The 25,423-nt window shown below is 45.2% G+C and overlaps 1 protein-coding gene and 1 long non-coding RNA gene across 5 annotated transcripts in view; one reads left to right on the forward strand and one right to left on the reverse strand.

Annotated features, from left to right (window-relative positions):
* LOC137518151 (uncharacterized) overlaps positions 1 to 3,344 on the forward strand; it is a 66,144-nt gene extending 62,800 nt beyond the window's left edge. Inside the window, exon 3 of the long non-coding RNA XR_011020749.1 lies at positions 3,023 to 3,344. This is a non-coding gene — a long non-coding RNA (uncharacterized lncRNA). The remainder of the gene's footprint in view (positions 1 to 3,022) is intronic.
* Positions 1 to 25,423, reverse strand: part of RSU1 (Ras suppressor protein 1) — a 221,135-nt gene that overhangs the window by 89,088 nt on the left and 106,624 nt on the right. For 2 of the 4 annotated variants that reach the window (XM_068235547.1, XM_068235548.1), the window contains exon 8: positions 6,363 to 6,495. In XM_068235547.1, the coding sequence (XP_068091648.1) occupies positions 6,363 to 6,495 (133 nt within the window). Of the gene's footprint in view, positions 1 to 4,846; positions 5,180 to 6,361; positions 6,496 to 25,423 lie in introns of those variants that run through there. The other 2 variants (XM_068235550.1, XM_068235551.1) reach the window with 2 other exon arrangements.

Below are 25,423 nucleotides of genomic sequence, written 5' to 3' on the forward strand. Positions count from 1 at the left end.
CAGACCCAGTGCAGGGGATGTGGGATCACCAGATATCTGTGTGGCTGTCTCACACTGTGATGTCATTATCAAGGTCCAGGCAGTTTGCTGTCTATGAACCTCGTTGCATTGTGGGAAATAACGGCTTTTCCTAACTGCCAAGCAAGTAAGTTCTCCCTCTGCATAGAACTATCAGTAACGAGAATTCTGTACAGATCACCTGGCAGAACGAAAGATGCCACCACCAGTGATACATTTCAGAATGTAAATCAGGGAGAGGAAAGATCTTACAATGGGCAAACACTGACTAAATCATTTATAAATGAATAATTGTAAAAAATAAACAATGTTATTCATTATGTTATTTTCACCACAGTTCCTCTTCAAGCCTGGTGCATGCACACTTTCAATTATATTTGGCCAATCACTGACCAATTTTACCACCTCCATGTAGGATGAGAGCCTAGCTACACAATCTGTTCATAGTATTCAGAACCTGCTGGCCCTCATCCTACCTGGAGGTGGTAAAATTGGCCACTGATTGGCCAATCAAAATTGCATGTGTGTATGCACCCTAACTTGGCCTGATCTGTTGGTCACTCTATACAAAAATATTGTGAACAGTGGCTATTGGCCAGAAAGAAAAGCAGCAGACTGGAGATTATTCTGCAGTAAAGAGGAAGGAGGCGCTTTAAAGGACAACTGAAGCGAGGGATATGGAGGCTGCCATGTTTATTTCCTTTTAAGCAATACCAGTTGCCTGGCTATCCTGCTGATCATCTGCCTCTAATACTTTCAGCCCTAGACCCTGAACAAGCATGCAGCAGATCAGGTGTTTCTGACATTATTGTCAGAGCTGACAGATTAGCTGAATGCTTGTTTCTGGTGTTATTTAGACACTACTGCAGCCAAATAGATCAGTAGGGCGCCAGGCAACTGGTATCGCTTAAAAGGAAATAAACATGGCAGCCTCCATAGTCTTCTCACTTCAGTTGCCCTTTAAAGTGTACCTGAGATGGTACACTGTGGCTTATTTATACTTACTTGGGGCTTCCTCCAGCCCCATGAGGTGCGTGGGCTCCCTTGCCGTCCTGCTCCCTGCCCCCTCCGTTCTGCCGCTGTGACTCCCGTTAATCCGGTCAGTCACCGCTGGCTTCTGAGTAGCGTGGCTCAGCCGCACACATGCCCCCGATGCACTCACGTCCCTGGGTGCATTCTGCGCAACACTCTGCAGGACGTAACTAGGTGTGCACACACTGCTGAGCCGGAGCAGAAGAACGCAGCTGGCCGGATTACCGGGAGGCAGAGCACAAGAACGGAGGAGCTGAACAGGACGGCGAGGGAGGCCATGGTCCTGAAGTATCAATACACTATATTTCAACATCTCAGGTTCCCTTTAAGTCATACATCTCAAACTCTGGCCCGTGGGCCAAATCTGGCCCTCTGAGCCATCAGGTTTGGCCCTCAGGTGGTTTCCCCACTTTGCATTATGTTTGGCCCTCTCTCGACCACCAGAGAAGCTATATTGGAGGGTAGGCCCTTGATTATCAGAGAAGCCATATGGGGAGGAGGAAAGCACTAGATACCAGGGAACTGTATAGGAGAGGGAAGGGGGCCACTACACACCAGGGAACTGTATAGGGGAGGGAGGAGGCCACTAGACACCAGGAAACTGTATAAGGGAGGGAGGACCACTAAACATCAGGGAACAGTATAGGATATGGAGGGGGGCTATTAAACACCAAGGAACTTTATAAGGGAGAGAGGTGGCCACTAGACATTGAAGTTGGGCCGCGACTTCCTCCCAGAGCTCAATTTTGGCCCACTTTGTAACTGAATGTGACACACCTGCTTTAAGAGATACTGGAAGGAGTGAAACTTATAAACCACTTATCACCTAAAAATTCAAAATAGCCTTATTGACAATTTTTTTTTTATAGTGGCGCCATGTAGAATGCATTTTGTGGGTCATGCCTACTTCGTTAGGAAAATAGTGCTTCTTTTCAGTTAAAAGGAGGAGGACTGGGCTAAGCACCAACATTTATCTTACCAAGCAATGTCACTTCAGGTTCCTTTAATTAAAGGACTCACGATGCCAGAACAAAAATGCAGTTTTACTCAGTTGGAGCTTCTTCCATCCCCTAGACATCATTTGGGTGCCTTGGCACAGCTCTGAAGACTCTAAGGATCGCTGACCCCAATGTGTAGAAGATTGGCGATCCTTATAGGCTGCCATCAGGACCCGGAAAGGACCGGAGCTGTACTGAGGGACCCAAATTACTTGTAAGGGCTGGAAGAAGCTCCAGTTAAAGTGAACCTCCGGCCTAAAAATCGACTCAGCAGCACTGAAAAGGCTTGGTGTTTCTTTAACAGTTTTACAGCATCAGAACTTTGTTTCTCTTATACAAGCCTTATTTTTAGCTGCACAGAAGAAAACTGCCCGGGCTTTTTTCCCCTGATGCTGTGCAAAGCATGATGGGATTTCTGATTTTGTGGTTCTCGTTCTGCTGTTTTGGTGCAATTTTTTTTTTTTTTTTTTTACATTTTGAATCTGACATTTGAAGCCTAGCATGTGCAGCTGGGAGGGGTAATCAGGACACAGGACAGTTGGAACTGTCTCATGCTCCCTGTCACCTCCTTTCAACCAAAAAGATGGCTGCCCCCATGACAAAGATGGCAGCCCCCATGAATCACTAGCATTTGCCTGTTCTTTAAAAACAGGGTGGGTAAGAGATTATATTACCTATCTATTCTAATTAACATAACTAATGTAACTTGATAACAGTATGTTTGTTTAGGCTGAAGTTCCCCTTTAAGTAAAACTGCATTTTTGTTCTGGCATCGTGAGTCCTTTAATTTGCCAACCTGTATCATGAAGAGAAGAGGTCTCTGGTTAGTCTAATGCCAGGGACAGAGGCAGAAAGGTTGATGGGTAGTTGGTCAATCGTGGCGAAGCTGCACACCTGACTCCAGCGAGGCTTCGGCGGTGGCCATATCAGAAGGAACAATTATGACTAAAAATAGCTCTTCATCCTCTCTCTAGGCCTCCTCCCCTAAAAATCAATAACGCATCGGAACTGCTCCCAGCTGTCAAGTGGCTCAACATCCACAGTTTGATCTTGCTTGGCTGATTCTGCTGCATCAAAGTGTTCAATTTAGCATAAGGTTAGCAACTTGTGGAGAGATTAAAGAAACCTCGCCTCAGCCTGCTGATTTGCCTAATGAGAAGCTGGGCTCCGCGACTCCTGGCATGAGACGGAGGATGACTCTTCGGGGTCACGTCAGCGGACCACACGTTACATCACAGCGAGGATGACAAGTTACCTCCGTGACTCGCGCAACAACTCTGGAATAAAGCAAACACTTTACCCACCGATTTTAAACCTTTCTTCTAATTATTGAACAACTTTGCCCAAACCTCTCTCTGCTGCCCAGCCCAGAACAGCCTTACTGAAAAACTTTGCAGCAGCAGTTCAATCCCGCTTACAGCAAACCTGTAGGGAGAAATCTTAAAAAGGGTCTGTAAAAATAAAAACATCCCCTTGGGGATACTTACCTTGGCACGGGGAAGCCTCTGGATCCTAATAAAGCTATTTACCTTTCCGGCTCCAGCGCAGTAGTAGCTTTCCGTTTGGTCTCAGACAGAAATAGCAAAGCACGATCGGGTCTGCTCTGCTGGCAGCTATTTCTGTCTGAGCCCAATTGGAAAGCCGCTACTGCACCTGCTCCGGAACCGGGTAAGGTAAATACAGCTGACATCCTTGTTGGCTGTGGTTTCAGTGCAGCCAGCGCTGGAACCCAGGGGCAGAGGAGAATGGAGAAAACCTCATTAGGATCCAGAGGATTCCCCCACCTGAGGTAATGGTACAGATGATCATTAAAGTGGGATTATACTCCCAAAATGACCACTTCAGTAACTACTCTTAAAGGGAATGTCCAAGCAAAATAAAAAAATGAGTTTCACTTACCTGGGGCTTCTACCAGCCCCATGCAGCCATCCTGTGCCCTCGTAGTCACTCACTGCTGCTCCAGTCCCCCGCTGGCAGCTTGCCGACCTTGGAGGTCTGAGGGACGCATTGCGTACATTTTTAAGCATTCCCGCTAGTGCAGGAACATTAACAAATACATTTTTACGCGTTACTGGTTCAATGCGTAAATTTTTACGCATTGAACCAGTAATGCGTAAAAATGTATTTGGTAATGTTCCTACACTAGCGGGAATGCGTAAAAATGTACGCAATGCGTCCCTCAGACCTCCAAGGTCGGCAAGCTGCCAGCAGGGGACTGGAGCAGCATTGAGTGACTACGAGGGCACAGGATGGCTGCATGGGGCTGGTAGAAGTCCCAGATAAGTGAAACTCATTTTTTTATTTTGCTTGGACATTCCCTTTAATTACATAAAGGAACATTTTAAAGCATTCCCAAACATTTCCAGTGTGAAAAATTGTTTATTTTCACTGCAGAGAGTGGGAGAAGCTTGCTTCCCTCTAGTCATCAGCAAAGGAAAGAATCTCCCCGTGCCTGTGTCTTCACTCTGAGCCCCTCCCTCTGCTGAACAGACACATTGCCCTGACAACAGCTGAGTCACTTCAGCAGAAAAGGAGGGGGGGGGGGGGGCAGAGTGAAGACACAGGTACAGGGAGATTCTTGCCTTTGCCGATGACCAGAGATAAGCAAGCTTCTACTGCTCTCTGCAGTAAAAGTAAAGAATTTTACACAGGCAATACTTTCTGTTGTTATTTTATGAGCATATTTACTGAAATTTTAGTTTGCGAGTATAATTCCACTTTAGGTAGAGGCTTCCCATGTCCTCCTGGACCCCGCCGCTACTGGGTGGAACCCTCCTCTTTGTCACGGACACGCTCCGGTCTGTGTATGAGCATGGTTGATGTGCGCATGTGTGAGTAAGGTTTGCACCTGCACCATATCCGGCGAGCCCTTGTCGGATTTGCTCAGAAGGATCCGGCGCTGGATCGGTGAGGTTGAGGAGGATGGGTGAAGCTGCTGGATTATCCAGAAGCTTCCCTCTACTTCAGATTCCATAATGTAAGCTCCACAGCCGAACCTGCTACTCTAAAGATTCCCGAACCCGAGACTCAAGTCCAGCACAAAAAGGGTCTGCTGCTGTGCTCATGCACTTTCGGTGCGGTCTAGCTTTTTTCATGTCTTCCAGTAGTAAACATGACGACGTGCAGGCTGACTGTGGATCAAGCAACATAAACACATTACATGGTGAATATCGATCATTTCTTGACCTCTCCTACTTTAATTTCTTACTTTGCAATGTATTGATTTATTCCCCCCCTTACAATTTTTCAGTAAAGTTGAATTCACAGTCCCAGTTTGTGGCCTTTTAGCAAACACACAGGTTAAGCAGGTTTTTATTTCACCAGTTTTAAAGCAGCAGGGACAGCCATACTATTCCAGGGAAAAAAGAACACATATACAAGTAGATAAATACTTATTCCACTTACATAACACATCTACTGTACTATCCACGTTTTTTGATTTCAGTTAATTTTATAGTAAATACAGATCATTCTGTTCCTGGCATTTTCCATCTTAATTCCCTCTGACTGAAGCCTGTCCTGATGTCATTTCCTCCCTTACGCTTTTTTTTCCTCTTAGAAGCTGCAATGTCATCTCTAGCTTGCTTTGTAAACACGTGTGAGCACAGCATCGATTGTATTTCAGCCGCTCACTGACCTGCCCTCAGCCAATCAGTGAAGAGCAGGAATGTGGGAGGGGTGATGGCAAGCTTCCTTTTCATAGGCAAAGTACAAATTAGAGCCAGGCTGACTGAGATAAGATTTATTACAGCAGAAACATTTCTGATTAGATTGGCGTGCTTGCAATGCAGGGTCAGGTTCCAGACAGCATAACAGACACAGAACAGTGATAACAGTGATAATAAATTCCAAGTATAAAACACTTTCCTAGCAGAAAATGGCTTCTGAGAACAGGAAAGAGAAAAAAAGGAGAATTTCTTATCAGTGAGGTCACACAGTAGTCACTTCCTGTCAGGAGTCAGGACTGAGTCAGCCACTTACATACCTGATATTTAACTCTTTCAGGCAGAGAAAGAAAAAAAGCAACACAGCATAGTTATTTGTGTGCTAGGCACTGTACATTCACATGTCTATCTCATCATGTCACACGTCACTTCGGGAATCCTTTAAGAGGAGATGGACAATGGGCATCGGGAAACGAAGAACTGTCCTGCTGGATAACTAAAGAGAATCCTAAACAATTGCTTCGACTGGGACAATCCAAATTGTGTAGATAGCTTTAAAATGCGGACAATACGTTGTAAACTCCTCTGGGGTTGCAACTCGTGTGAACAGCACTAAGTTCTCAGATAGAAGTAGGGGAACTGCACTTACTACTTGTAGGTTTCAGAGCGGATATACTCGAACACGTGAGAAACTCCCAGCTGGAACTGATCGGCAATCGGTGTGACCCAGGGGTTGTTCTCAGCTTTGAAGACCTGCTTCTGGCCCGTGAGGTCCAAATTTCCTAGGGGGAAAAAACAAACAAACAATTATATTACCCCACTTTGCTTTTATCACCATATCCTGGCATCCAAAATGTAAACACTTTAATGCAATACTTGTAAATAACGGATACCAAAAAGTAAACATGCCCCCAGCTAGCTTTAGTACTTACTACTCTTTTAATGCAGGGATGAGCAGAAACTAAGCCAGTGCGAATTTACACATCGTAGTTCGTAGGTGAAGTTTCAAAAGTACGCTTAAGAATTTACGTGTAGCGAAGTACCGATATGCGTAGCTTACGCCCACTATGCGTAGTTAACATGTGTATTGCGTAGTGAACTACGAATTGGTTACTCGCGGCTAATTTTCCGCATGCGATTGTATGCTTACAAATTTACGTGTTGGAAAGGGGGAATGTACGCATAGAAGAGTTCCCAGTGTAAGCATTTAAAGAGGAATTAATGCGTAAAATTTTCTGCATACGGGCATAAGCATCCACATACTCGACGCTTCACACTACGCGTAATTGCGTATTTTACCGCGTAGTCTACGAAATATAGAATAGCATAAGAAGTGAATATTTGATTTCGAAGCCGTAGTTTGCCGAAGCGTAATTGCGTAAAACAATGCGTAGTCCCAGCGTAGCGAAGTTTGCTGACTACGACCATCCCTGTTTTAAACTGCTGGAGGTTATTTGTGTAATTCTTAATGTTCTTCTGTAAGCTACATTGAAAAAATCTTCTTTAATCTCATCTCAAAATCATGACATTTACAAGTCACCCGGAAGTGCATCAATCTCCTCCCATCCCTGCACCGTAAGTGACGTAGCTCCCCTCCCAGTAGTGTATAGTAAGGTGGTAAGTAAGCAACATCACAAGCTGCACGGGAATAGGAGGGCAGTTGATGTGCTTGTGAAACAGTACAAAGGGTTCAGAGCTGTTGAAAGGATACCCGAGGTAACATGTGACATGATGAGATAGACATGTGAATGTACAGTGCTTAGCACACAAATAACTGGGCTGTGTTCCTTTTTTTCTTTCTCTGCCCGAAAGAGTTAAACATCAGGTATGTAAGAGGAAGTTCCTGTCTGAGTCAGGACTGGGTCAGACTACAGTGTGACCCTCACTGATAAGAAATTATACAAAAAATGGCTTCTGAGAGCAGGAAAGAGATAAAAAGGTACAATAGTTCATAGATTTTAGTTCTGGCATACTTCAATGAATGTGTCATTGAGCAAAAACAATAAAACAGTAAAAACTTAGAAAAGTAGATTTAAATATAAAACTGTGGCATATCTTAAAAAGTCATATTTTAGGAGAAGAAGAATAGATACAATTGTTTATTTCATTCGTTAATTTTTACCTCGGGTATTCTTTAACCTCTTGAGGACCAGAGGTTTATACCCCCTAGTGACCAGGCGATTTTTTATAATTCAGCACTTCACAACTGTAACAGTTTATTGCTCGGCCATACAACTTAGCACCCAAATTAATTCTAACTCCTTTTCTTCCAACTAATACAGCATTTTTTTGGTGGTCTCTGCTTGCTGCTGCAATTAATTTTTTTTTTATTAATTAAAAAAGAAAAAAGATATCTTTTTTAATTAAAAAAAAAAAAAAAAACCCAACTATTTATTTTCTCCCACCCTTCCCCTTAACCACCTTGGCGGTAATGACGAGCTCATCCTGGTGGGCTGATTTTCAAATTTAAAAAAAACAAAAAAACAACAACAAGCAGCTAGCACTTTGCTAGCTGCGTGTTGTGATCGATCGCTGCCACTCGCCGCTACCCGCCGCGTTACAGGCTCCACACCCCCCCCCCCCCCCCCCCCCCAAGACCCTTGCGCAGCCTGGCCAATCACCGCCAGGCTGCGCTATGGGGTGGATCGGGACTCCCTCCGACGCCACGACTTGGATGACGTCATCCCTATAGTCGCCATGGCGACGGGGGAAGGCAAACAGGAAATCCCGTTCTGAATGGGATTTCCTGCTTGCTCTGATCGCCGCAGGCGATCGGAAGGGGTGGGGGGATGCCGCTGCACAGCGGCCATCATGTAGCTAGCGCTAGGCTAGCTACATGATTTAAAAAAAACTGCTGCGCCGCCACCCTGTCGATTTTAATAGAACGCCAGGGTGGTTAAATTGGCCCTAGACTGCGATCCATACACTATGCTACACACTCATAGGCATCAGGATGAAAGTATGCCTTACTTCTGGGTAAACCGTCCATCATGCACTGCAGCTCTTGCGTCGCCATGATGGGACCCACCGAACCGCGATCTCTGCGATAGCCCCACAAAGCTATCACTGCTTCTACAACGGAATGCAATGATTTTCTGTAACGCAGTAAATGTGAAAGGGCCCTTAGGGCTCGTTTCCATATACAATGCAGAGCCGCGCAGCTCGGCTTTGCACGCGATTCCCCGGGGGGGGGGGGGGGCAACGCTTGCTATCCCATTCATTAGAATGAATGGGATCGCGGATGCAAACGGGCCAAAGTGCAGACAACCATGCGCTGCGATTTAGTAGCGATTCACAGCGGATGTATGGAAACAGCAGACAGCGCAGTCTATGCACTCTGATGTCCCTGCAATCGCGTTTCCATAAGCGCGCCTGAAAGCACGCTATATGGAAACGAGCCCTTAGTTATCAATGCTTGTGAAATAATACAATTTCAACCAAACAAACCTCCATCCGACCCTCTGAAAATACTTTTAAAAACTTAAGTTAGTGGCCAGCCGCAATAGATTTTAAGTGACACTGAAGCAAAAAAAACCTCATGATATAATAAATTGGTTGCATAGTATGGATAGTAGCAAAGACAATAGTTTAATATTTTTATTTGCAAGTATAAAGCTTTTTTTTTTTTAACAACATTGCATCATTCTCTAATTGTAGTTTCCACAATACGCTCAGCATTTTAAATGATTTCACAGAGCAGGCCAATGACCCTTTGAACTTTTCACTGCAGAAAAACACATAAACAAAGAAGAAACAATGAGAGACAGTTGAGATAAGTGCTTGAAAAGACAGGGCTCTCCACCACTTTATAAAGTCGAAGCGCTCACAGAAGCTCTTTTGCATAGATAACAACTGAAGTCTCATAACTCTTCCTGTACTGGAAACAATATGAGACTCCTATCTGTGCTAATAATGTTTTATTTCTTAGCAGTACTATACATACAAATCATATCATAAGTTGATTTTCACTTCAGATTCCCTTTAATATTAAATGCCCTGTGCGAACGGACAAAACAAAATAAATGGGAATATAATTTGGTAATGTACAGACAGAAAATATCCCTGCGAGGGAGAATTCTCGGTAAATCATTTCAGTAGCAGGCTGGTAACAGATGTGCATTAATAAATGCAGCTTCCCACGCACGCTACAAATGTGCCCGCTCCACAGGTACCGTCAGTGCTGTGCCATCTCTCGCAGCGCCACGACGTGCGCACACCTGATGTGGAAGCTTCACTTCCAACTGCAGACTTTCCTTCCATCCCCGCTAAAAACTTTTACAGTACTTGTCTGAGCATCTTAAAGGGCAACTCTAGTTTTATTGAAAAAATGAAAAACCAAGTTCAGGCGTGTGCGTTTTTTTTTTTAATTTAATTAAACTTTATTTATAAAGGGCAAACATACGCAAGGCTGTATGACAGAAAGGGAAACATTACAAGATTAACCACTTTACCCCAAAGCAGTTTTTACCCTAACGGACAAGAATGATTTTCACCTTTCAGTGCTCATCCCTTTCATTTGCCAATAGCTCAATCACTACGAATCACAATGAAATGATCTATATCTTGTTTTTTTTCAACGACCATTTAGGCTTTTTGGGGTTGATATTTGTTTTCAGCAATTACTTTATTTTCTATGCATTTTAAAGGGAAAAACCAGGAAAAAAAATGAAAAGACACTATTTCTCCAATTTCATCCCCTATAGTTTTAATATAAACACTGCTAATGTACAGGTAGTCCCCAGTTTACGAACGCCCGCCGATCCGCCGCGATGGTGTCACGCAACCGGGGACTACCTCTTCTGCTGCCATTTTTAAAGCAGAGTAGACGCAGCAGAAGGCAGATAGGGGACATCTCACCTGTTCCACGATGGTGTAAGGTCCCAGCGTGCTGCTTGGCCCGTCTTTTCTCTTCGTTCACTGTTCCCCGCCGGCTTCTTATGCGTCACATAATGACGCAATCAGGAAATGCCTCCAGTGGCGGCGCTTCCTGATGAGTCATTATGCGACGCATGTGAAGCCGCCGGGGGGCAGTGAACGAAGAGTGAGGACGGGCCGCGCAGCACGCTGGTACCTTGCTCCACCGTGGAACAGGTGAGATGTGCATTTTTTCCCGACTCCGACTCCAGGCACCCAAAATTGCCCCGACTCCGATTCCACAGCCCTGGAAAGGACATGAGGATTTAGCCTCAAACTGTGGGCAAAATACATGGTTTCCACCAGGAACAGATTTCTCCTCATTTACTACAGAAAATTCACTGAAATAAAATTGTGGACAGTACAATACATGTTATGTAAATAGATCAAGTATTTATCTACTTATATATGTATTTTTTTCCCATGGCATAGTATGGCTGATCCTACTGCTGTAAAGGAGGTCGGAGTCATTTAAATTTCAAGCACTTATACTTACCTGGAGCTCCCTCACCATCCTCTCGGGGTGCTCCATTCCTTCGCTGGCCAACCCATTAAATTTGGCAGTCGTCCATCGTCGCCCTCCACTGCGCATGCCTGCACCCGCAAGGTCCCTTATCGCACTCCTGTGTCAAGGGGACCTGACAAAGCTGCATGTTGTGATGGCAGTACATGCGTCTGTGTCATGTGGTACAAGCGCTCAAAATGTGAAAACATAGGACACGGCAGGAGATGAGGAGTCACGCTGGCGTGACAGGTGAGCCAGGACACCTGGGGGAAGACCAGTTGGGGGTGCATCCGTCACAGGGAAATCAAACGCCACCGATGCCAGCGTCCCAGCCCTATCAACTGAGATTTTCCAGCTTGCCTGATCGATTGTTTCAATCGATTCAGCCAGAAATGTAAACAATCGATCGGGTGGCCATGTTGCGTCACCAATCCCTGGCAGAATCAATAATTATGATCGAATCAGCCGGATATCAGTGCCGAAAATAGAGTAATGTTTGTGCACCTTAAAGGGGCACTATGGTGAAAAACTGTAAAATGTAAAATATGTGCAAACATAGACAAATAAGAAGTACATTTCTTCCAGAGTAAAATGAGCCATAAATTACTTTTTCTCCTATGTTGCTGTCACTTACAGTAGGTAGTAGAAATCTGACAGAAGCGACAGGTTTTGGACTAGTCCATCTCTTCATGGGGGATTCTCAGGGATTTACTTATTTCCAAAAGCACTTAGTGAATGGCAGTTGCTCTGTCCAACTGCCAAAAAACTGTGTGGCGGGCAGGGAAGCTGGCCAGCATCATTGTTTAAATCCTTTTTTGTGAATATCTTTATAAAGAATAAAAGTCTTGCTGACAATCCCCTATGAAGAGATGGACTAGTCCTAAACCTTTTACTTCTGTCAGATTTCTACTACCTACTGTAAGTGACAGCACCATAGGAGAAAAGTAATTTGTGGCTCATTTTACTCTGGAAAAAACATACTTCTTATTTGTGTATATTTGCACATATTTTACATTTTTTCGCCATAGTGCCCCTTTAAGTGCACAGACTGCCCACAACTTCCCATCCTACTGCCTGAGTAACGAGTTACACAGACCTTTTGTAATACGGAAGGCATTCGGAGAGCCTCTGCAATGCATTCTGGGAGAGTATTCAGAAGCACAGAACCCATGAGGCACAGAATAGTCCTGATTCTATAATTTACCAGAACAGGGTTGTTGATGCCCCAAGCCGGGCTTTCTTCAGATGTGGGGAACTGAGTTTTATAGTTACACAGGAGAGAGATGATGATTGGGAATCTGTCTACTTCAAGATGCACAAGAGATCAGCAAACGCATCCACCCAAAAAAGGAAAAAAAAAAAGCAATAACAAAATGCTTACCAGACAGTACAGAAGTTCTGAACGCTTACATAACTCACTGTACTCAACCAGATAGAGGAACTCTGACTGCATGACTGCCATAATTTCTGTATTTCTAGGTAGTACAGGAATGTGTACATGTAATAACAGTGCACAGTCCAGATACTCAGGGCAGCGGGCCTCAGCCACAAGAAGGGGATAAAGAGGGACTTTAACCATGACTGAACTTCATTCCAATCAGTAGCCAATACCCCCTTTCCCATGACCAATCTTTACCTTTTTTCACATAGATCATCAGGGATTTCTGTATGGCTGATATAATGATGAAACCCCTCCCACAGTGTGGTCAGGACCATGGTCCTGACAGTTTCCTGTCTGTGAACCTCGTTGCATTGTGGGAAATAATGGCTTTTTCCAACTGCCAAGCAAGCAATATCTTCCTCTGTGCATAGAGGTGACCCATGCTTCACTCCTTTCTCATGTGGTGCCCCCAAGTCAATGCTCATGTAGCAGAACGCAATGGACGTTAAGGTAAGTGCCTGTTTTTAATATTGGGAGGTGGGTGCGGACGGCCCCCCCCCCAGCGCTGACCACACTGGGGGGTCAGCTGCGCGCCCTCCCCCTCCGGGGTGCCGCTGTGGTTCGCAGGCAGTGAGAGAGCTTAGGACCCCGCGGTTCCCCCAGTTGTATGGGGGCATTGGGAAGCCTCCCTGTGGCGCTGCTGGATAGTGCTATTGTAGCATGAACTAATTCCCACAGGGCGATCGCTTTGCGGTACTGGTTTTTGACCCTGCATAGTTTGGCATGCGAAAGCAAATGCATATCCGCATGAGCATTGCCTCATGAATAGCCAATTAGGCCAGATTTGCAAAGCCAGATCTGTTAGGGTTAAACTTGGTGTTTGAGCACGCATAAATTCTCTTGTGGTAAGCACATTCCGTACAGATCACCTGGCAGAACTAAAAATGTCGCCACCAGTGATAAATTTCAGAATAAGCAAGAAGTTTTAAATCAGGATGATACCATTTATTGGCTAACTAAAAAGAATAAGAAAGCTTTCGGCCTTGCAGCCTTCGTCTGGCTTAAAGATACTCTGAAGCGAGAATAAATCTCGCTTCAGAGCTCATAGTTAGCAGGGGCACGTGTGATCCTGCTAAACCGCTGCAATTGCGCCGCTAAACGGGGGTCCCTTGACCCCCAAACCCCCCACTGCGACACTTGGTCGCAGACTTGGTCGCTCCTGGAGGCAGGGCTAACGGCTGCAGCCCTGCCTCCAGTCGCGTCTGTCAGCGGCGCATCGCCGCCTCTCCCCCGCCCCTCTCAGTGAAGGAAGACTGAGAGGGGCGGGGGAGAGGCGGAGATACGCGCTGACAGACGTGCGTGGGGCAGGGCTGCGGCGGTTAGCCCTGCCCCAACCAGGAAGCGCTCCCCCGCATTACGGAGGGGATTTGGGGGATCAGGGACCCCCGTTAAGCCGCGGGATAGCGGCGGTTTAGCAGGGGCACACATGCCCCTGCTAACTCTGAGGTCTGAAGCGAGATTTATTCTCGCTTCAGACTCTCTTTAAATCCTGTTTGCTTGCAGGCTGATGGTACAGCCATATACATGCAACATCAAAAGAGGATACATAGATGTTTTTTAAGCATAAATACATGTCATTAAGATGCCTTAAGTGAAACAGAACATCTAAATGGGGTGGGAGGTTGTTAGCGGAGATAAGAATCCTTGTTTACTCCATGCTCACAGACCTGGGAGTTGAACTGTCACAGAGGTATCGTAAATTCTGAGTTCACAAGTTTAGCTATATAGGCTGAGAAAGAGTTTAAATATCATCAGCCTCATACCAATATAAAAAGTTTTTCATCCTTATTCAAGCCTTTGTCCACCGCTTTCAACCAATTTATACATTATGCTATTAATCGATCATTTGACGTTTTGAAGCCACCCTTCAGGGCAGTGACACGAAGATCATCCATGCTGTGTCCGTTGGAACGAAAGTGTATAGCAACTGGGAGTTCAGATTCAGTATCATTAATAGTGTGCCTGTGTCCATTCATACGTTTGCGCAGAGTTTGTCCAGTTTCTCCCACGTACATCACATTGGGGCATTTCAGAATGTAAGTCAGAGAGAGGAAAGATTTTACAATGGGCAAACACTGACTACATAATAAATGAATATTGTAAAAAATAAGCAATTTTATGCATTGTTATTCATAATACGGTTCCTCTTTAAATCCGACCTGAACTCAGAAATTCCTCTCTGCTCTAAAAAGGTAAGCAACAGCATAATGACCTTTAAAGAAAAGCATTTCTTTGTTACAGCGGATACAAATCCTGCAATAAATCTGCAGCGTGTCTACTTCCTGCTTTCATGGAGGCAGACATAGGGTTAACATCCTGTGTTTCCAAATTAGCTGCTCTGCCGTAGAAGTCAGCTGAGGGATCAAATTACACTGTGATTAGTTACAGATGATGAGGAATTAGACAGGCTAAACTCTCTAAATACATACAGGGTGGATTTTTCTCTGTTTTCCTCCTATACTGTACAAGAGTTCAGGTCCACGTTAAGCCAAACAACAGACTGAACGAGGTATTCCCCCCCCCCCCCTCCAGCAATCGAGCAGCCTTTGCACTGAATACTCGCTGCCTGCAGTGGTCCTGCCTGCCTGGAACTGCCTCCCTTATTAGAGCGTCCAGATACAATAGTGTTTAACAAGGATCAAGCAGCAGGCGGCCAGATTAAGCAGCGTGACAAAGAGAACCTAATAAAGCTGGGAGCGGCTGACTCTCCAGCGATGCCGCCTGGATGCCGGGGGGAGGCACCTTCACGCTGCTCCTCTCTTTGCCGCGCAGACTGCAGGAGACGAGGCGCGCCGCTGCGATCAGCGCTCACCTCTTGACCAGCTCTGCCGTAAAGATATCCATCACTCACCGGCTGCTTCTGCTATTGCAAATTGGATTTTGTGTTTATTGCTTATAAAGGAACAACATGTCTGTTTTCCCAAAGTCATGTAAAAGTGTGGCAGGCCGCATCCCTGCATATCTGGGGAAAGAGAGAGCGAGGGCAGTGACAAAATGACACATGGGGCAGTGCACACTAAAAAGCGTTAGCGTAATCGCAAACGTTCAGCGTTTCTGGCAGTGATTTTTCAGAGCGAATCTAGGCATGTGTAGAGCGATTTTTTAAGCATGCCTAGCGATTTTTGGAGCGTTTTTATATTTTGTTACAATGGAAAATCGCCCTGATCTAGCACTTTTCAGAGCGATTTTCCACTTTCCTATACTTTGTGATTGGTAATGCTGTGTGTGCCCGGCCACTCGAGTGGATCCGCCCCCCGCTCATTAACACTAATGCATATTCACTGCTTCTGCCCAATCGCGCACAGCGGGGCCAGATACAAGCATACAGACAGCGGGGAAAAAAACCAAGCGTACACAACCAGCTGTCCGCTCTGTACAGCTCCGCCTACCGCTTCCGTCATTACACCTCTGACCCAGCCACTCGCACGGATCCGCCCCCCCCCCCCCGCTCATTAACACTAATGCATATTCACTGCTACTGGCCAATCGCGCACAGCGGGGCCAGATACAAGGTACTACAGACAACGGGCCGGGCACAATGTAAGCTGCTGCAGATAGTAAACCATCACCAGATCGTCTTAACATGAAACGCCTCCCCCCCCCCACCCTAAAATGCAAAAGCTTGTTTTATTAAAAAAAAAAAAAAAAAAAAAAAAGCGGAAATTCGAAATTGCAATTTCTGAGAGAAAGGGCGCAATTTTGATTTTTCCCTAAAATCATGCAGCCCTATAATATTAATTTGCGGGTGCATCATGTGTTTATTTCAAATAATTTTACTTGGTTCAGATTCCCTTTAATGTTTTAGAGCAAATTAAAAAAAAATGTTTTTGAGGTTCATACCAATTTAACTGCTTTAAAGAGGAACTCCAGTGAAAATAATGTAGTAAAAAAAAGTGCTTCATTTTTTACCATAATTATGTATAAATGATTTAGTGAGTGTTTGCCCATTGTAAAATCTTTCCTCTCCACGATTTACATTCTGACATTTATCACATGGTGACATTTTTACTGTGGGCAGGTTATGTAGCTGCTCCTAGCTGTTTTGGCTGTTAGAGACAGCTGTAAACAGTCATTTCCTGTCCGTGAGCCTTGTTACATTATAACAAACTGCCAAAAGTACCGCTGTCCCAGAGCTTCTTGTGGGAGGGGTTTCAGCACAAAATCAGTCATACAGCGCCCCCTGATGGTCTGTTAGTGAAAAGCATTATATTTCTCATGTAAAAGGGGGTATCAGCTACTGATTGGGATGAAGTTCAATTCTAGGTTGGAGTTTCTCTTTAAAGGGAAGGTTCAAGCAAAAAAAAAAAATGAGATTCACTTACCTGGGGCTTCTACCAGCCCCATGTAGCCATCCTGTGCCCTTGTAGTCACTCACTGCTGCTCCAGTCCCCCGCTGGCAGCTTTCTGACCTCGGAGGTCAGGGCCACATTGCATACATTTTTACGCATTCCAGCTAGTGCAGGAACAAAAATTTACGCGTTTCACCACTAACGCGTAAAAATGTATGTGTTAATGTTCCTGCACTAGCGGGAATGTGTAAAAATGTACGCAATTTGGCCCTGACCTCCGAGGTCAGAAAGCTGCCAGCGGAGGACTGGAGCAGCAGTGAGTGACTATGAGGGCACAGAATGGCTGCATGGGGCTGGTAGAAGCCCCAGGTAAGTGAATCTCATTTTTTTTTTTTTGCTTGGACCTTCCCTTTAAGACCGCTTAACGCCAATTGGCGTGAAGTCCTGGAGCGGGGTTTTGCAGAAGATCGCGTCCGCCGATGCGCTCCGCTCCGTCATCAGTCTCCCAGCGGAGACTGTTGGACGGCGAAACCACTGTACAGCGCTGCGATCTACGCCAGCGCTGCACTGGGGATAGCCGTGTGACAGAACTGTCCCGCTGGGAGGCACAAGAGCAATCGGTTGTCATAGGCTTAAAAAATTGTGAATTAGAAAAAACAAACAAGGTGGCGGGGATCAGAGACCACCAACAGAAATCTCTGTTGGTGGGCAGAAAATAGGGGGGGGGGGGAATCACTTGTATGCTGAATTGTATGGCCCCGCAGCGAGGCTTTAAAGCTGCAGTGGCCTAAATTGTAAAAAATAGTCTGGTCACTAGAGGGTACACCAACGGTCCTCAAGTGGTTAAATGACGTTTGCTAAATCTGGGCGGTGTGTAGCGCTGACCACGAGGGAATTCCCTCACAAACCTGTAGAATGTCACTTTGATGAGAGAGGACACCATGCTGGTCTGTGGCAGATCTCCGGAATGCTAAAAACAAGTTGGCGGAACTCCGGCAAAAACCGGTTAACCAGGAAGAGCAGAGCCGTCACAGGAGGAGCAGAATATGAGAGATACAGCAGAAGTCCTGAAAATTGTGTTTCCACTTGGTAATGGACCTCATAAAACACAAAGCAATTCTGGCCGCTCGCTGGGAAGAGACAGGCATGATACAATAATAAACGCAGCTTCTACAGCAAGAGAGACGCCTCTAAATATTTCAGATAAGGCTTAAAGGCCCAGGTCAGTCGCAGGACATTTCTGTGTATGTAACAGAACATTAACATTTAAATTAATTATGTATTTTTTTTCCCTACCGCCCCGTGCAGACGTCCTTGTGCCCGCGCCAAGACAAAACGATCCTCCAGTCCCAGTTGTTTTTGCAAGCCACTGCGCTTGCCGCGCAAGTCCTTGCTCCTGCTGACATTGCTGGGAGCGTCCTGCGCAGGCACAGGACGTCTTTGGGGGGCCGGAAGAAGCCCCAGGTAAGTTATACTTTTTTTTTTCTTCCTTCATTACAGTATTTCTTGAAATAGTTTTGCAAACCATTACAATACATATTTACAATGGAGCTGGAATCCCTTGTGAGGAGATGGATTAGTACATAATCTGTTAGATCCGTCACATTTCTACTGCCTACGGCAGTGTTTCTCAAACCTGTCCTCATGACTCCCCAACGGTGCAGGTTTTGCAGGCAGCGTCACCTGAGCACAGGTGGGGTAATTATTGTCTCAGCAAGGTAGATGAGTTCCATGTAGCGGAGTTACTAATTACCCCACCTGTGCATAGGTGAGTTGCCTGCAAAATATGCACCATTGGGGACTGGTCTACGGTAAGTGACAAGAACATAGAAAAAAAATAATTTATAGTGCATTTTAACAACAATAACATTTCTATAGTGCTTTTCTCCCATAGGACTCCATAGGATAGGAAGAAATGTTACACTAGGACAAGAGTACAATTTATACATGTATATTTTAAAGTTCACAAATTTTCACGATAGTTGTTCCTTAAAGTGAACCTTAAGACTAAAAATCTACTCAGCAGCATTGAAAAGGCTTGGTGTTTCTTTAACAGTTTCACAGCATCAGAACTTTGTTTTTCTTACCCAAGCCTCATTTTTAGCTGCACAGAACAAATCTGCCTGGGCATTTTTCCACTGATCATGTGCAAAGCATGATGGGATTTCTGATGTTGTTTTCAATCTGCTGTTTTGGAACAATTTATTTATTTATTTTTATTTTATTTTGAATTTGACCGTGGCAATGTGTCTCAAGCTTCTTGTCACCTCCTTTTAACCAAAATGATGGCTGCCCCCATGAGAAAGATGGCTGCCCCCATGAAATCACAAACATTTGCCTGTTCTTTTAAAACAGGGTGGGTAAGAGATTATATTACCTATCTATTTTAATTAACATAACTAATGTAACTTAATGACAGTATGTTTGTTTAGGCTGAAGTTCCTCTTTAACCCACTAGCAGCTTCAATAGAGTTACCTCGTTTGAGATAAGTGCACTGCTTCTAACCTCAGCCGGCAGAACTTCTTGTACTGTAAATTCTTGGAATGCTTTGATCTCTCTCTCTACTAGCATAAACTGACAGCAGTCAGTCTTCTTATCTCACACTGCCCCCTAGTGACAAGTGGTCATAAATACATATTACAGCAGCACTAATTAGAAGCAAGAAAATGTAACAAATAGGAAATAAATAAAAAAATGTGCTAAAATAAATTGGCCTTGCAAGCCTCTAAATAAATTGGCTGCTAAAGAGTTAACGGTTCTTACCAGATAGCAACTCAAGATAGAAACTGAATTCTCATTATTGTAACTGTATTAGATAACTAAAGAACTTGTAAATGGCGCACATATAAGAATTTAAGACATCACTTTGTACAGTTTGACCAAAAGCCGTGGTACAGTATTTTCCCTTGAAGTGGACCTGAACTCTTGCACAGGACAGAAAGAAACAGAGAAATGCACCCTGTATGTATTTAGAGATTTTATCCTGTCTAATCCCCCTCCTCTGTGATTAATCACAACCTTAGTTTGATCTCTCAGCTGTTACAGCTGGCTGTCCCAGCAGAGCGGCTAATTTGTAAACACAGGATGTTAACCCTATGTCTGCTTCCATGAAAGCAGGAAGTAGACACACTGCAGATTTATTGCAGGATTTGTATCAGCTGTAACGAAGAAATGTTATTTTTTAAAGGTTATTGTGCTGTTGCTTATCTTTTAGAGCAGAGAGGAAGTTCTGAGTTCAGGTCCGCTTTAAAGTGGACCCAAATTAAAAATACAAGATTTCAGAAATAAAATCTATTTTCTACATTATAATAAATAGCAGCCTTTTTTCAGCTGCATGATGACAAATATAAAATATTTTACATTTATTGGAGGAACCCCTCCCTTCCTTTCATATTGCCGGGACAGCATCCGGCAGACTGGTGGAGTAGATGGTGTCCAGCAAAGGAGGAATTGCTAATGGCTGCCACCTGTATAACCCTAGTTATGAAAAGAGAAGGGTGAAAAGCATGCACTGAAATGCTCCTAGGCTTGAAGGAGTGTTTATTTATCTTTGTATGTGTCAGAGTGGTGCAACTAAATATTTTGAATTAAAAAAGGTTTGGTTTGGGTCCGCTTTAAGGTTAAACGCATTTCTCGGTCACAGGAAGGCACCCACACACCGGCAAGCACCGAGTAGCGAGACAAGGTGCGTTATCACTATTGTCTGCCGGAACGCCGCGTGTAATATGAGGATTTATCCCCTTAATTAAGCTCGGCAGCACGACTGACATATTAATGTAATATTCTACGCCAGTCCAAATAACTAAATTCCTGTTTTATTAAAGGTTAAGCGCTGGATCAGGGAGAACATGTGTCATGCCGCCTGGAAGGTACAGCGCAGTGTAAAGCGGAAGGTACGCGGGCGCAGTGCGCCTCTATACACCAGGGCTGGGAAGTTTTATTACTTCGGAGCCGGGAGTTAAGGCAGCGGGATGAGGCCGCCGGAGGGACAGGAAGGATATGAAATGGAGCAGACAGAAAATAATGACAACAGTCACGCCATTCGCTCTCAAGTTTTACACTGTAATCTTACCCCGGCACCCAAAATGAAACGTTACCATTTTTCAATGCAATGTTCCTAATCACTCACGATACAATAAAATGATCCAATTTAACGGCAATTCGATAAATATGATCAGATCTCCCGAAAAAAAATCCGATTGGATTTCCCCATTTTTTTTTTTATCAATCCGGAATGCTGGAAATTTTGGTGTAAAAACGATTGTATGGTGTATGTTATATTGTCAATTTATTAATATACACACCCTAGCAATTTTCTCAGAGTTTCCAATTATTTTATCATAATTGGAGAAAAATGTAACATGTATGTGACACATTGTAACAATTCAAAAATATGACCAATCAGTCAGAAAAATTAATTGCAATTCTTGAATTGAACAGATATTTTTAAAAATTGTATGGCGTGTGACCACCTTTACAGTGAACTTAAACTGAGTACAATTATTTAAAATAAACACATGACGTAGCTGCAAATTAATATTACATACTTACCTCGCCGTCAGTTCCTCTCAGAAGCTCACCATTTTATTCTAACAATGATTCCTTCCAGTTCTGCCAAGATTTTATCAGAACTGAAATATATCAGTTGCTGTCAGTTATATATCAGGTGCTGTCAGTTATAACTGAAAGGGCAACTGAGGAGCAAGATAGTGTCCATGTTTCCCTATGGCTCAAGTGGGTGTTATTACTGGTTAACAGTTTGCTGACCAGGAAATTGTTATGGAGTAATGGCCATTTTTAAAATGGAGGACTGAGAATTCCATCGATCACAGTGGACAAAGAGGATGCAGGAGAGGAGAAAGAGATTGACGAGAAGACTATAGGGGTGATAAATATGACCTGTGTATGTTTATTTTGACTTTTAATTTTCAATTCAGGTTTTCTTTAAAGAGAATCTATACTCTAAAATTCTTACAATAAAAAGCATACCATTCTATTCATTATGTTCTCCTGGGCCCCTCTGTGCTGTTTCTGCCTCTCCCTGCTGCAATCCTTGCTTGTAATTGCCAGTTTTAGACAGTGTTTACAAACAAAAGACATAGCTGTTACCAGCTTGTGATAGGCTGTGGAGAGGGTGTGTATAGCTTCTGCCAATAACAGCAGACAGCACATTCCTGCCTAAGCCCGACAGAGCAGACAGAGGAGAGAAGATTAGATCATATAACAGAGATAATACAGCCACTGTGCAATTAGGAAAGTCTGCAGTAAGCCAGACCACATTTGAACAGGTATAGGAACTTATAGGATAGAAGAAATAAGGCTGAACATTTTGTTACAGAGTCTCTTTAAGAAAACTGTATTTGCATCTCTAAGAAAAAAAACGTTTACACGTTAGATACCATATATACCGACCCGCGAATAAGCAGAGGTACCCACTTTTCCATGAAACATAAAAGTTTCCCGCACAGTCACACCAGCAAGATAAAATATTCAAGATCACCGGAAAGGTTGTGCGGATCATTAGCGAAAGGGTCACAGGGTTTTGGCAATGCATTATCCCGGTAACACAATAAAGAGAGGATAGATTAAAAACCTAAAGACCGAGCGTGGATCACGGAATAAATGCAAAACAGAGCCATCATTTAACTCTCCTCCTCTGCCATCCATCATTGCTAAGGGAGATGTAATTCTGCAGCTGGGAGGCCCTCGGAGGTGATGGACGCAAGTCTTTACATCTTGTGACGAGTGAGCAATTGTGGATGGCTGGCTGAGGATGAGCACACAATGCTGATCTCATATTTATACAGCTGGCATTCATTTTTTAAAAAAATTAAATCATACATAGAGCAGCACTGCTAACAACCTTCTCTGCCTAATACGGCATAATATAACCATCCACTGGCAATTTTCATAATCAAACTAATTATGCTTTTGTTAGTTATGCGTGAATACAGTATTTTATTTTATTTTTCTAAGTGCAAGTCACTTCTCTAGCATAGCAGATGTCTTTCCTGTACAGCAGACAACTAAAAACTTGGGGTGAGCGACAAAGCCTGTGGTGTGTAGAGGAGCAGTGAAGTGATGGTGGGTGACAGAGGAGGAGCACAGAGGAGTAGGGTGGTGGACAGGTGCAGAGGAGATAGGCTAGAGGAGCAGTGAAGAGGTGGTAGTGATGACAGAGAAGGAGCACAAAGGAGAAGGGTGGTGGAAAAGTGCAGAGGAGAGACGCTAGAGGAGAAGTGAAGAGCTGGTGGGTAATGACAGAGGAGGAGCACAGAGGAGCAGTGAAGATGTGGTGGGTGCTACCAAAGGAGGAGCACAGAGGAGTAGGGTGGTGGCCAGATGCAGAGGAGATACGCTAGAGGAGCAGTGAAGAGGTGGTAGTGATGATAGAGAAGGAGCACAGAGGAGAGGGGTCGTGGAAAGGTGCAGAGGAGATACGCTAGAGGAGCAGTGAAGAGATGGTGGGTAACAGTGGAGGAGCACAGAGGAGTAGAGTGGTGGACAGGTGCAGAGGAGATAGGCTAATGAGCAGTGAAGAGGTGGTAGTGATGACAGAGATGGAGCACAGAGGAGTAGGGTGATGGACAGATGGAGAGGAGATACACTAGAGGGGCAGTGCAAGTTGGTGGGTGTTGATAGAGGAGGAACACAGTGGAGCCGTGAAGAGGTGATGGGTGATGACAGAGGAGGAGCACAGAGGAGAAGAGTGGTGGACAGGTGCAGAGGAGATAGGTTAGAGCAGTGTTCCCCAATGCTGTCCTCAAGGTCCACCAACAGTGCATGTTGCTCAGCTAAAACACTAATTACCTCACCTGTGAATGTTTTTGGTTTCCTGCAAAACATGTACTGTTGGTGGGCCTTGAGGACAGGGTTGGGGAACTCTGGGCTAGAGGAGCAGTAAAGAGGCGGTGGGTGATGACAGAGTAGGGGCACAGAGGAGAAGTGAAGAGGTGGTTGGTGATGACAGAGGAGGGGCACAGAGGAGCAGTAAAGAGTGGTGGGTAATGACAGAGGAGGGGTACAGAGGAGAAGTGAAGAGGTGGTCGGTGATGACAGAGGAGGGGCACAGAGGAGCAGTAAAGAGGTGGTGGGTAATGACAGAGGAGGGGTACAGAGGAGCAGTAAAGAGGTGGTGGGTAATGACAGAGGAGGGGCACTGAGGAGCAGTGAAGAGGTGGTGGGTGAGGACAGAGGAGGGGCACAGAGGAGCAGTGGTGAGTGATGAAAAAGGAGGGGCACAGAAGAGCAGTAAAGAGGTGGTGGGTAATGACAGAGGAGGGGCACAGAGGAGCAGTAAAGAGGTGGTGGGTGATGACAGAGTAGGGGCACAGAGGAGGAGTGAAGAGGTGGTTGGTGATGACAGAGGAGGGGCACAGAGGAGCAGTAAAGAGTGGTGGGTAATGACAGAGGAGGGGTACAGAGGAGAAGTGAAGAGGTGGTCAGTGATGACAGAGGAGGGGCACAGAGGAGCAGTAAAGAGGTGGTGGGTAATGACAGAGGAGGGATACAGAGGAGCAGTAAAGAGGTGGTGGGTAATGACAGAGGAGGGGCACTGAGGAGCAGTGAAGAGGTGGTGGGTGATGACAGAGGAGGGGCACAGAGGAGCAGTGGTGAGTGATGAAAAAGGAGGGGCACAGAAGAGCAGTAAAGAGGTGGTGGGTAATGACAGAGGAGGGATACAGAGGAGCAGTAAAGAGGTGGTGGGTAATGACAGAGGAGGGGCACTGAGGAGCAGTGAAGAGGTGGTGGGTGATGGCAGAGGAGGGGCACAGAGGAGCAGTGGTGAGTGATGAAAAAGGAGGGGCACAGAAGAGCAGTAAAGAGGTGGTGGGTAATGACAGAGGAGGGGCACAGAGGAGCAGTAAAGAGGTGGTGGGTGATGACAGAGTAGGGGCACAGAGGAGAAGTGAAGAGGTGGTTGGTGATGACAGAGGAGGGGCACAGAGGAGCAGTAAAGAGTGGTGGGTAATGACAGAGGAGGGGCACGGAGGGGCACAGAGGAGCAGTGAAAAGGTGGTGGGTGATGACAGAGGAGGGGCACAGAGGAGCAGTGAAGAGGTGGTGGGTGATGACAGAGTAGGGACACAGAGGAGCAGTAAAGAGGTGGTGGGTAATGACAGAGGAGGAGCACTGAAGAGGTGGGGGGTGATGACAGAGGAAGGGCACAGAGGAGTAGTGAAAAGGTGGTGGGTGATGACAGAGGAGGGGCACAGAGGAGCAGTAAAGAGTGGTGGGTAATGACAGAGGAAGGGTACAGAGGAGCAGTAAAGAGGTGGTGGGTAATGACAGAGGAGGGGCACAGAGGAGAAGTGAAGAGGTGGTCGGTGATGACAGAGGAGGGGCACAGAGGAGCAGTGGTGAGTAATGAAAAAGGAGGGGCACAGAAGAGCAGTAAAGAGGTGGTGGGTAATGACAGAGGAGGGGCACGGAGGGGCACAGAGGAGCAGTGAAAAGGTGGTGGGTGATGACAGAGGAGGGGCACAGAGGAGCAGTGAAGAGGTGGTGGGTGATGACAGAGGAGGGGCACAGAGGAGCAGTGAAAAGGTGGTGGGTGATG

This window comes from Hyperolius riggenbachi, chromosome 5, assembly GCF_040937935.1.
Source record: "Hyperolius riggenbachi isolate aHypRig1 chromosome 5, aHypRig1.pri, whole genome shotgun sequence".
Classification (NCBI taxonomy): domain Eukaryota; kingdom Metazoa; phylum Chordata; class Amphibia; order Anura; family Hyperoliidae; genus Hyperolius; species Hyperolius riggenbachi.